General features: G+C 46.3%; 1 protein-coding gene across 19 annotated transcripts in view; it reads right to left on the bottom strand.

Annotated features, from left to right (window-relative positions):
• Positions 1 to 12,052, bottom strand: part of myo3b (myosin IIIB) — a 661,003-nt gene that overhangs the window by 600,205 nt on the left and 48,746 nt on the right. For 18 of the 19 annotated variants that reach the window (XR_005944587.1, XR_005944588.1, XM_041201000.1 and 15 more), the window contains exons 2-3: positions 11,072 to 11,255; positions 5,168 to 5,302 (exon numbers count right to left, since the gene is read on the bottom strand). Coding sequence is in view for 17 of the 19 variants with exons in the window: in XM_041201000.1 (XP_041056934.1) it covers positions 5,168 to 5,302; positions 11,072 to 11,218 (282 nt within the window). In the remaining 2 variants the exon portion in view is untranslated. The remainder of the gene's footprint in view (positions 1 to 5,167; positions 5,303 to 11,071; positions 11,256 to 12,052) is intronic. The other variant, XM_041201007.1, reaches the window with a different exon arrangement.

The following is a 12,052-nucleotide window of genomic DNA, read 5'->3' on the forward strand; positions in this document are numbered from 1 at the left end:
GTGATGTCTCCTGTTTCACAGTTCCCTGCCATGCACTAACTATCTCTCTTTTCTCTTGCAGGCACATCCAGGAAGCAGCCGAGGGCAGCCTCGAGCCCGGTCTTTGACTCCAGGCCTGAGGACACCTCTGAAGAGGAGTCCACATATACACCAATGGAAGATCTGTCACAGAGCTTACCCACACCCTCCAGCAGCCCAGAGACACACACCTCGGTCGGACTTAGTTCTAAGTGAGCCTCGGGGTCAGAACCTGGTGTGCACATCACACTGTCTGATCCACAGTAGGTGGAGGTAGGGAAATCCAAGGGTGCTAGCACTCGGAGGACAGCTAGAAGCCAGGAATCTGCTCAGTCCGAGTCAGATGATGAGCCTCTGGACTTGGTTCAACTCAGTTGCTGGAGCTGCAAAGACAAGCTCAGGAACATCAGGAAGGGATATCTGCTACACTCTTCAGATTGCAAGGCACAATGAAGGAGTCCATCCACCTTCAGTCTGAGATGATAGCATCGGCATGCCAGTGCACAAGGTCAACTTTGGTAGGATGGTGGCCACCATGGAGACCATGCTCCAGAACATTGGTCCTGCATTGCTGCAGGAGCTGCACTCTATCTCCGAGGCATCCATCTGAATCAATTTTGGGGGAGGTGGGGGGGTGGGAACAGGGCATCTGAAGGTCATTCCAGCTGTCCTTTCACCTCAAGGAGTCAGCCAGGGGCCCTCAGGCACTCATAGGAAGGAGGATGAGCAGGTGCACATCCTGGGGCCATGCACCCAGGTGACTCCAGGAGTGTCCAGCCCATCTAAATCCCCTCTTCCAGTGACCCCTGCAACTCCAGCTCCACAGGACAAGGAGGGTGCCACTGCCTCACCACATAGCCCCCAGAAGCAGGCCAGGGCCTCCAGGTCACTGCCCTCCAGAGGACGCCCAGCAAGGTCATCACAGGCAGAGCGCAGCAGTCAGCAGGCTACTTCCACCTCCACTGTAGATGAATGTCAAGAGAGCACCAAGACGTAGCGACAGGGTTAGGAAGGTTAAGAAGACGTAGTTGCACAGCATGGGCATTAATCACTTGTACATAATGTTCACTATTGTAAATAAACTCCCAAGAATGTCTCCTTATTATGATGAGCAGTGTTAGTGTCACTCAAATGTGAAACCTTGGTTCCTGCACAAGATAAAGGCAAGTGTCTCAGTCTAGGGTCTCTTCCCTATGCTCTGAAGATTACATATTGCAGAGTGAATGTCCAGCTTCACAGTCGCTTGACACATCAGTGATGCCTGCACCTCATTATGGCTCATCATTGCTGCCAGAATGTTGCGGGCAGGCACCACAGGGTTCTGTGATTTTCTGTGTGTGCTCTCAGCCCTTTGAAGTGGAGCTGGCCTCCAATGTCCTCAGCATCTGTGCCCAGTGACTGTGTAGTCCTGAAGGGGACAGGTGATGAAGGCTGCCAAAGGATCAGGTGCATTTAAAGTATCAACGCTGTATCTCTATGATATGACCCTGTTCACAGAGCGCAAGCAAGCTGCCCTCAGCTAGACAGGTGTCAGATGTTCACAGATGCTACGTGAGGATGTCAGGAGTGTGCCCATTGCATCTCATCATCATCCTTCACGAATCTTACGGCTTTGAGGGATTCACGAGCATGCCTGCTCCATCTGGCCAGTGCGATGACCTCTTCACCTTCCAGGACCTCATCATCCTCAATCCCTTCCATGACTTCCTCATAAGAGGAGATGTGCAGTTCCTCCATCTCCTCCTCAGCCAGGTCCTCCCCCATTGCAACACCAGCTTGTGTAGCATGCAGCAAGCTACAATGATGCATGACACCCTCTGGGACTGTACTGGAGTGCTCATCTGTCGAAGCACCAGAACCTCATTTTCAAGATGCCAATCGTGCACTCCACCAAAATTCAGATTGTGCCATAAGCCTTGTTATGCCAGCTCTCTGCTGCAGTCTGAGGCCGCTGCACTGGCGTCATCAGCCACGTACTCTACAGGTAGCCTGAGTGCCTGAGGAGCCAACCCTGCAGTCTCTGTGGATCCTGGACGATGTCAGGGGTCTGAGACCTACTGAGATTGTAGGAGTCATGGACACTTCCGGGGTATCATGTATAGACCTGCATGATGCATTTGTTGTGGTCAAAGGCCAGCTGAACATTCAAGTGGGAAGACTTTGTGGCTGACATACCAGACTGCTTGTTGCCACGGAGATTTAAGTGGCACGAATGCAGTTGAAGGCACTCTGCAGCTGTGGTGAACCAGCCTGATCCCAATTGAGATACACACAAAGTTCTGTGCCTTTGCGAAGATGGCATCCGTGACCACCTGGATGCACTTGTGGGTGGAGGTTTGCAAGATCCTGCACAGGACACCTGTGGAGCCCTGGAAGAAGCCACAGGTGTAAAAATGGAGCACCATGGTCACTTTCACTACCACTGGCGCCAAATCTAGCAGAAAGTGGCATATAGCTCCATAGAAATGTGCAGTCTTCAGCAGCATTGCTTTCCGCTCATCTGCAGCAATGACCATCCCAGTCTAAAGGTCCTGGGTCTAATGAGGCGCCCACAAGTGTCAGCTCGCTATGGATCTTCAGCTGTGTCCAGAAGAGGCCCTGCCACCCCTTCATCTTGAGGGTGGTGCTCCTCCCTTTGTTGAACTAGGTGCATCCATTGCAATCTTCTTCTTTTCTGCTTCCTGTAAGCCAAGAGGCATACAGCTAAATCACCAGCTCCATGATCCTTATGTTCTCCTCCTGCACAGTATCAAAGAGAGAGACTCAAGGGTTAGCATGTGTCTCCTAAGGACCTCTCTTGGTTAAGTACCCAGTCCAGCTGTGTCTCATGATCCCTTCATGCATGCTGGAGAATGCTGGTTACCACTTGGATGGCCAGTGTTTAGTGAGCTTCATGACTGTCCAAGACATCACCCACCTCCACCCCACTCTACTTGACTGATTGACAGCAACTTTGGCCACTCAACTGTATGCTGTGCTCTCAGCTCAGGAGCAGGAATTATCCTAACCTGCACTGCAAGGCTGCACTGTTAGCTTGAACCATGAGGGTTACTGGTCCAAACCTGAATAAATACATTGCAAGAGGCTCTGGGCGCCTCAAACAGTGACTGTACCATGCCCACCTTTCTCAAGCAGATTCTACAACTTGCCCAGTTGTCCAATTGTACTGCTGACCCCTAAACTCATTAATTTGTAGTCTGCACCCAAGGGGTGAAAGGTTCTGGAGCATTTGGTGGCACATTCATGCTTTTGCATTGCTTTAAACATAAAAACATAGAAAGTAGGGGCAGAAGGAGGTCATTCAGCCCTTCGAGCCTGCTCCACCATTCAGTATGATCCTCTGTCTCAATGACACACTCCCGCTCTCTTCCCATACCCTTGACAACTTTAGAGTCTAGAAATCTATTTCCTTCTTAAATACATTCAGTGACTTGGCCTCCACAGCCTTCTGTGGTAGAGAATTCCATAGGTTCACCACCCTCTGAGGTGAAGAAGTTTCTCCTCATCTCAGTCCTAAATGGTTTACCCTGTATCCTGACATTGTGACCCCTTGTTCTAGACCCAGAGGAAACATCATCCCTGCATCCAGTCTGTCCAGCCCTATCAGCATTTTATATGTTTAAATAAGATCCCATCTCATTCCTCTAAACTCCAGTGAATACAGGCTTAGTTGGTCCAATCTCTCCTCATACAACAATCCTGCCATCCCAGGAATCAGTCTGGTGAATCTTCGCTGCACGCCCTCTATGACATGTATATCCTTTCTTAGGTAAGGAGACCAAAACTGCCCACAGCACTCCAGGCGTGGTCTCACCAAGGCTCTGTACCGCTGCAGTAAGACATCCTTGCTCCTGTACTTAAGTCCTCTCACAATAAAGGCCAACATACCATTTGCTGCCTTAACTGCTTGCTGCACCTGCATGCTTGCTTTCAGAGATTGGTATACAAGGACACCCAGGTCCCTTTGTACATCAACATTTCCCAATCTATAACCATTTCAATAATACTGAGTAGGCAGAAATGCTTCAGAGGCCCAACTCCAAGCACGTCAATGGAGCTGCTGGTAAACAGTCTCAGCTGCGGAAGAATGCTCACTTTTGACAAGCTTTTCCAAGTGCGTCACCGCTTTCCTCACCCTCCCCCAACCCACCTTCCAAACACCCAGAATGTGCTTGTGTACTTCCATCAGTCAGTGCTGCCTTGCACCCCCTGGCCCCACCTGCACTGGAACCCTTGCCCCGGCACCAGCCAGGAAAAAGCGACTTGCCTATGCCCTTCAATGAATGCACGGCGCCTCTTCCTTGATGTTCTACAGGCAATCATGCGCAAGGTTGTGTGCACTCACCTCTGAGTTCCCTTCGAAGTTCAACTCGTCAGGTGCACGCCTTTTAAAAGGCAGTCGTGAAACACGCCATTCTGAAGCCAACGTGGGAATTAAATATGACATGGGGGAAGAATGATTCTGGTGTGCGGTCACAAAATTTTAATGCATTTGCATTTCATTAAAGTTCTCAACGTTTTACGGCGGGAAATGCCACTCCCAGGGGGGAGGGGACAACTGCGTCCTGGCTTGATATCGCCGGGAAATGCAACTAGGGCCATCTCGTGATATTTTCCGCACACACTGCCAAACATGTTCGCTGCAAACGGGAGCGGAAAATTCCACCTATGTCAAGAACCCCTCTGTTAAAGGTCGGGAGCAAAAGTGGAGTTAGGTCACAGTTCGGCCATGATCATACTTAATAGTAGATCAGGCTCAAAGGATTAAATGGCCTACTCATGTTCCTATGTGGGATAATATATTATGTTCTTGGTTATATTATTTAGCTTGTATGACTGTGTATTTATTAGTGGAGAAACACAATGGTTTGTTGGTCTTATTACTGCTGGAAGAGGAAAATACCACATCTTACATCTTTTCAACATGTACCACTCCTTTAACTAATAATGCAAACACATAGCCTGTTGCCAATATCAGTGGAGGAAAGCTCAAAGGTCATAACATTTCTCTGACCACTATTTTAACAGATTAAATTTAACCTGGCCAATATCACCAACAGCGATTTTAAACTTTATATCTTTACAAGTTTCTTTGTTGCTTTTTAAATGGTCATATATGATAGTACTTCTAAATCAATGAGCTCCTTACCTCTAGAACTAACCAGAGGTGACCACCAGATTTCAAATCTGCTTTGTAGAACATTCCATAGAATTTAACAACATTCCGATGATTTGATAGTGACTGCAGGATGCTATATTCTGCTTCAATTTCTTCATCAACAACCTGAGGAAATGATAGAAACAAATGAATACACTGAAACAAATTAGGATAATAAACACTCTGGATGAAATCCCTATTGCAAGAAAGAATTTGAAGTGATAGTAGCAGTAGGCTCACAGCATATGTTCAGTACTGGGATTGATTACTACTTTAAACTTTCTTTGACACAGGAGAGATGACATTTCTTTTTGCCCTATTACAGAAGACTTTATTTGCTCATCAATAATAAAAGCTGATTTTTGCGTATAAAGTGGATACTAACAATTTGGAAACAGGGCAGAAACTAGTCACGCTGAACATGTACGCATATTTTGCACCATGCCTATTTTCGGTTCACATGAACGCAGGAAGATGCCACCTATAACAAGTGGTTGTTTTTTTATAATATCAGTATGCAAATGCCATGATGTCATATTTGGTAGAAACACATTGGGCTAGATTTTCATGTTAGAGGCGGGTAGCAGGAGTTGGGAAATTTCCTGGCTCGACACGCACGCCTCAGGAAAAAATACCTCAGAAGGTGCAAGTTACATTCTTTGTGTGTGTGTGTGTGTGTGTGTGTGTGTGTGTGTGTGTGTGTGAGTGAGTGTGTGAGGTGAGGTGGGGGGAGGGGGCGGGAAACGACACACAGGCGAGCATGCTGGCGTCAGGCCCACCATTCCCAGAAACAGTTCCGAGGTGGCCACAGGGCTGCCGAGTGCAGAGGCAGCTGGCTTAGGTCCACCTCTGTGCTCTGACTTTTCCCATGTTTTGCTGAATATTAGGCCCTCTAGCCTCACCCTTCACATCCCCTCAGCTCCCCCAGCCACTCCCCATGTCCCATCCATACCATCTCATGCCCTCCACCCAACTCCAATGGCTCCTCATACGCCCAGTGTACAAGCAGTATAGTAACAATGGCATTGTGGAAAAGTTAAAAAAAATTCATTCATGACATTCTTAAACAAATGCGGTTACTACGACCCTTTAAAAGTGTCAACCAACCAGACCTTTAAAGTATCAATAGCAGAAAGTATTGACACTTGACACCACTTTATCTTGTGTAAACAAATATTGAGCCATTGTCAAAACAGATCAAAGAAAGAAAATGCCAATCAAGCAATTGTTCCCTCGTGTGACCCCATTTCAACAAACTAATGGAAATCTGGACTTTCAGCCAAGGAGGCATAACGAGGCTTTTCATGCTAGCAAAAATTGGGGACAGCGCGAATGAAGGCAGGAATCCCAGAATTGGTTCCCATCCACCATTTTTAAAGATCCACAGAATCTCCCCAATTCCATGAAAATCCAGTCCATTATTCTAACATTTTGTGGCCACAAAGCTCTGAACCAAGCTTCTGCATATTAAAAGGTGCATGTCAAAGGTTGCTAGGTCCAGAGATAGGCTAAAGTGAATTTACAAGTGTACCTGAAGGTTACTATGAGCATTTTCAACATTGATGTGATCAAAGATACATTTGGGGTGAATTTCTGCAGCAGTTTTTCCTTCATCTGCCATACATCACCAAAAGAGCCAGAGAAAGCCTGGAAAAAAAACTCCATACTTTTGCCACTTTTGCAGGGTTTCTGCAGCTTGTTCACTGATGTTATGATAGACAAGCAGGAGAGTCCTTGAAAAAATTCATCCCCATTGTAATTATTGTGTTGTAGGTACTCACCGACATCTATAATAATGGTGACAACAGGCTTCTGCATAAGAAATGCTGTATTTGTGTTTTTTGGTGGAAGAAGAATATTTGCAGAGGAATATGAGGTGAGTCAGGCTGCAGAGGTGTTCTGTGCCACCACACCAGTACACCTGTTGTGCTGATGCATAAATTTGATACATTTATAATTATAAACTTGCTATTCCTCTTCTTGCTCCCACACCAATATCTGGTGTCACCCAAGACTTATCTTGCATGCTACATGCTGCCACCTGGTAACATCATCCAAAAGCAGTGTTAGGTTTCACATGAATGCTCCTTTAAGACACTCTTTAAAACCTACCTCTCTGACCTAATATCTCTCTGTGGCTCAATGTCATATTTTGTTTTACAATGCTCCTGTGAATGCCTTGAGACATTCTATTACTTTATAGGCACTATAGGGCCTTTAAGTTATTGTTATTCAGAGAAGAATGGAATTAAGGTTTCAAGTTGATTAATATTTTGTCAATTCAAAACTCCTATTTGGATTGGGAGCACAATACCAGAGTATGAGCACTACATTCATTCATGCTGCTACAAGTGTACTTACGTGCAGAAGTTCAAGTGTAGCAATACCATTAACTAAACTATGTGCTATAAAAAAGTCTCAGTTAAAGAATTTATATAAGGACCTTTAATGTAATAAGACATCCCAAGATGCTTTGCAGAAGCATTATAAAACAAAATATGGCACCAAACCATGTAAGGAGATATTAGGTCTGATGGTCAAAAGCTTGGTTAAATGGATAGTGTTTAAGAAGTGCCGTAAAAGGGGTTGAGGGACTGAGAGATGTTGGGAGGGTATTCCAGAATTCCAGAGCTTGGGGTCTAGACAACTGAAGGCACAGTCACTAATGCTGGAGCAATTACGATTGGGAACGCACCAGAGGCCAGAATTAGAGGAGCGCAGATATCTCGGAAGGTTGTGGGATTGGAGGTGATTGCAAAAGGAGGGGCATGGCCATGGAGACTTTTGAAAACAAGCATGAGAATTTTAAAATCAAAACATTGCTTGCTGGGAGCCAATGTAGATCAGCATGGGTGACGGTCACAGGGATGATAGGGGAAAGGAACTTGTTGTCAATTAAGACACAGGCACAGTTTTGGATGACTTCCAGTTTAAGGTGGATAGAATGTGGCTGACTAGCCAGGAGTTTATTGGAATAGTCGATTCTAGGAGGTAATTAAGCCATGAATAAGGGTCTCAGCAAATAAGCCGTGACTGGGGCAAACGCAAGTGATGTTATGGAGCTGGAAATAGGGGGTCTTAGTGATGACGTGAATATGAGGTTGGAAGCTCACCTCAGAATAAAATGTGACACTAAAGTTGCAGGCTGACTAGCTTAATCGAACTGTTGCCAGGGAGAGGGGTGGAGTCAGTAGCTAGGAATTGGAGTAGGAACTGAAAACAATGGCTTTAGTCTTTCCAATATTTAATTAGAGGAAATTACTGCTCATGCGATACTGGATGTCAGATATAAGCAATCTGATAATTTGGCAACATTGGAGGAGTTGAGTCAAGTGTTAGTGAGGTAGAGCGGGGTGTCTTCAGCAGTGGCACCACCACCTTGCTAGATGGGACAGATTTACAACAGATCTAGCAACTAAAGACTGGGCATCCATGAGACGCTGTAGGCCATCAGCAGCAGAATTGTACTCGAACACAATCTGTAACCTCATGGCCTGGCATATCCCCCAATCTACCATTACCATCAAGCCAGAGGATCAACCCTGGTTCAATGAAGGGTGCAGGAGGGCAGGCCAGGAGCAGCACCAGCCATACCTAAAAATGAAGTGTCAACCTGGTGAAGCTATAACACAGGACTGCTTGCGTGCCAAACAGCATAAGCAGCAAGTGATAGACAGAGCTAAGCAATCCCACAACCAAAGGATCAGATCTAAGCTCTGCAGTTCTACCAAATGCACTCGTAAATGGTGGTGGATAATTAAACAACTCGCTGGAGGAGGAGGCTCCACAAATATCCCCATCCTCAATGATGGAGGAGCCCAGCACAACAGTACAAAAGATAAGGCTGAAGCATTTGCAACAATCTTCAGCCAGAAGTGCTGAGTGGATGATCCATCTCGGCCTCCTCTGGAGGTACCCAACATCACAGATGCCAGTCTTCAGCCAATTCAATTCACTACGCACATCATCAAGAAATAGCTGAAAGCACTGGATAGTGCAAAGGCTATGGGCCCTGACAATATTCCAGCAATAGTAATGAACACTTGTGCTCCAGAACTTGCTGCGCCCCTAGCGAAGCTGTTCCAGTACAGCTACAACACTGCCATCTACCTGGCTATGTGGAAAACTGTCCAGGTAGGTGATGTACACAAAAAGCAGGACAAATCCAACCCAGCCAATTACTGCCCCATCCGTCTACTCTTAATCATCAGTAAAGTAATGGAAGGGGTCATCAACAGTGCTATCAAGTGACACTTGCTTAGCAATAATCTGCTCACTGATGCCCAGTTTGGGTTCCACCAGGGCCACTCAGCTCCTGACCTCATTACAGCCTTGGTTCAAACATGGACATAAGAGCTGAACTCCCAAAGTGAGGGGAGAATGACTGCCCTTGACATCAAGGCAGCATTTGACCGAGTGTGGCATCAAGGAGCCCTAGCAAAACTGGAGTCAATGGGAATCAGGGGGAAAACTCTCCACTGGTTGGAGTCAGACCAAGCACAAAAGAAGATGGTTGTAGTTGTTGGAGGTCAGTCATCTCAGCACCAGGACATCACTGCAGGAGTTCCTCAGGGTAGTGTCCTAGGCCCAACCATCTCCAGCTGCTTCATCAATGACCTTCCTTCCATCATAAGGTCAGGAGTGAGGATGTTCGCTGATGATTGCACAACGTTCAGCACCATTTGCGACTCCTCAGATACTGAAGCAGTTCATGTCCAAATGCAGCAAGGCCTGGACAATATTCAGGCTTGGGCTAACATGTAGCAAGTAACATTCGCACCACACAAGTGTCAGGCAAAGACCATCTCCAACGAGGGAGAATCCATCACCTCTTGATGTTTAATGGCATGACCATCACTGAATCCCCTACTACCAACATCCTGGGGGTTATCATTGACCAGAAACTGAATTGGACTAGCCATATAAATACTGCAGCTACAAGAGCAGGTCAGAGGCTAGGAATCTTGCGACGAGTAAATCACCTCCTGACTCCCCAAAGCAGGTCCACTATCTACAAGGCACAAGTCAGGAGTGTGAAGGAAAACTCCACATTTGCCTGGATAAGTGCAGCTTGATGAAGCTTGACACCATCTAGGACAAAGCAGTCTGCTTGATTGACAGCACATCCACAAACATTCACTCTCTCCACCACTGACACACAGTAGCAGCAGTGTACACCATCTACAAGATGCACTGCAGGAATTCACCAAGGCTCCTTAGACAGCATCTTCCAAACCCACAACCACTACCACCTAGAAGAACAAGGGCAGCAGATAGATGGGAACACCACCACCTGGAAGTTCCCCTCCAAGTCACTCACCATCCTGACTTGGAAATATATCACTATTCCTTCAGTGTCGCTGGGTCAAAATTCTGGAACTCCCTTCCTAACAGCAATGTGGGTGTACCTACACCACGTGGACTGCAGCATCACCACCATCAATTCAAGGGCAACTAAGGATGGGCAATAAATGCTGGCCCAGCCAATGAAGCCCACATCCCGTGAATGTATAAAAAAAGTGAAAACTAACTTTGTATTATTTGATCATGTCACAAGGGGCAGCATGTATATGAGAAATTGGAGGAGGCAAGGGACAGATTCTTGGGGAATACCAGAGGTAACCATGCAGGAGCAGGACGAGAAGCCATTGCAAGTAATTCTCTGGCTACAATTAGATAGTTAAGCATAGAACCACATGATTGTTGTCCCACCCAGCAAGTTGACAGTGGAGAGGTATTGGAGGAGGATGGTGTGGTCAACCATGTCAAAGGCTGCAGACAGGTCTAGAAGGACGATGAAGGAATGTTTACAAGATATAATTCAAAAGGAGTATCTCTCAATACCAGAAAGAATTCAAGTTATGAACAAAATAACAAAAAATTCTAATTACTAACACTGATAGTGTCCAGCACTTTGACAGCAGCTTGGCTACCATCCTTCTTATTAGAAACTTTGTAGACTTTTCCATAGGTTCCTTTTCCAATTGTCTCTATTATTTCCCAGGTATCTGTGGGATCTTCCAATGTCTCAAGGCCAATCATGTTGGTATTGTGCAAGAAGCTGCCATAAAAAAATTTCCTGGAAAATAAAACAAAGTATTATCTCAGAAAATATCTCAGGTAAGAATTAAAGTTGCTGTGACCTATTTGTACATTTTTCTGAGATCTGACCATTGGAAACAAAATAAACTTTCCAATATGACTAAGGGCAGAATTTTATGGATGGCAGGGTTTCTCACCCCACCACCTGAAGAGTCAGCAGAGATCACATCCTCAAAGATGCCGGCTTCCCCACAGCCATTTGATACTGAGAAGCATTAACTGGCTGGAGGTGAGATTTTCATCCTTCATTCACCCACAATCCCCCACTTCAAAGGGCTGCTGGCCAATCTAATCACATTTTAAGTCCCAGAGCCAGAATGGAGGTAAGTGTCAAGGTCTTGAGGCAGGGATGGGAGGGAAGGCCTTGGCTGGAGGGTGGGGGATGAGAGAAGAGAGTGCTTAGGGTCTTGATGAAAAGGCCAGGAGGGGAGGGAGCACCTGGGAGGCGGGGGGGATTGTGCCCGATGTAGAATGGGACCGGTGATGCAGGCCCCACCCAGCCAGACTTTCCTATCCAAGGCCAAGCAGGATGATTTGCCAGGCTTCCCCACCAACCACAATCCCCCATCCCTGATCTCCTTCCACCAGACTCAAAATTGAAAACAGGTGGGAGGCAGTGCTTAAGTGGCCATTTATTGGCCCTAAGCCTTGCCCACCCCTCATAAGATTGAGGAAAAGTCAGGGGCTGACAGCAGGAAGGCCACTCGGGGAATCTTTGCAAACCAGCCATAAAATTCTGTCCTAAGTTTAAAAGATGATGCAGTATTCTATAAT

Source organism: Carcharodon carcharias, chromosome 12, assembly GCF_017639515.1.
Source record: "Carcharodon carcharias isolate sCarCar2 chromosome 12, sCarCar2.pri, whole genome shotgun sequence".
Lineage (NCBI taxonomy): Eukaryota > Metazoa > Chordata > Chondrichthyes > Lamniformes > Lamnidae > Carcharodon > Carcharodon carcharias.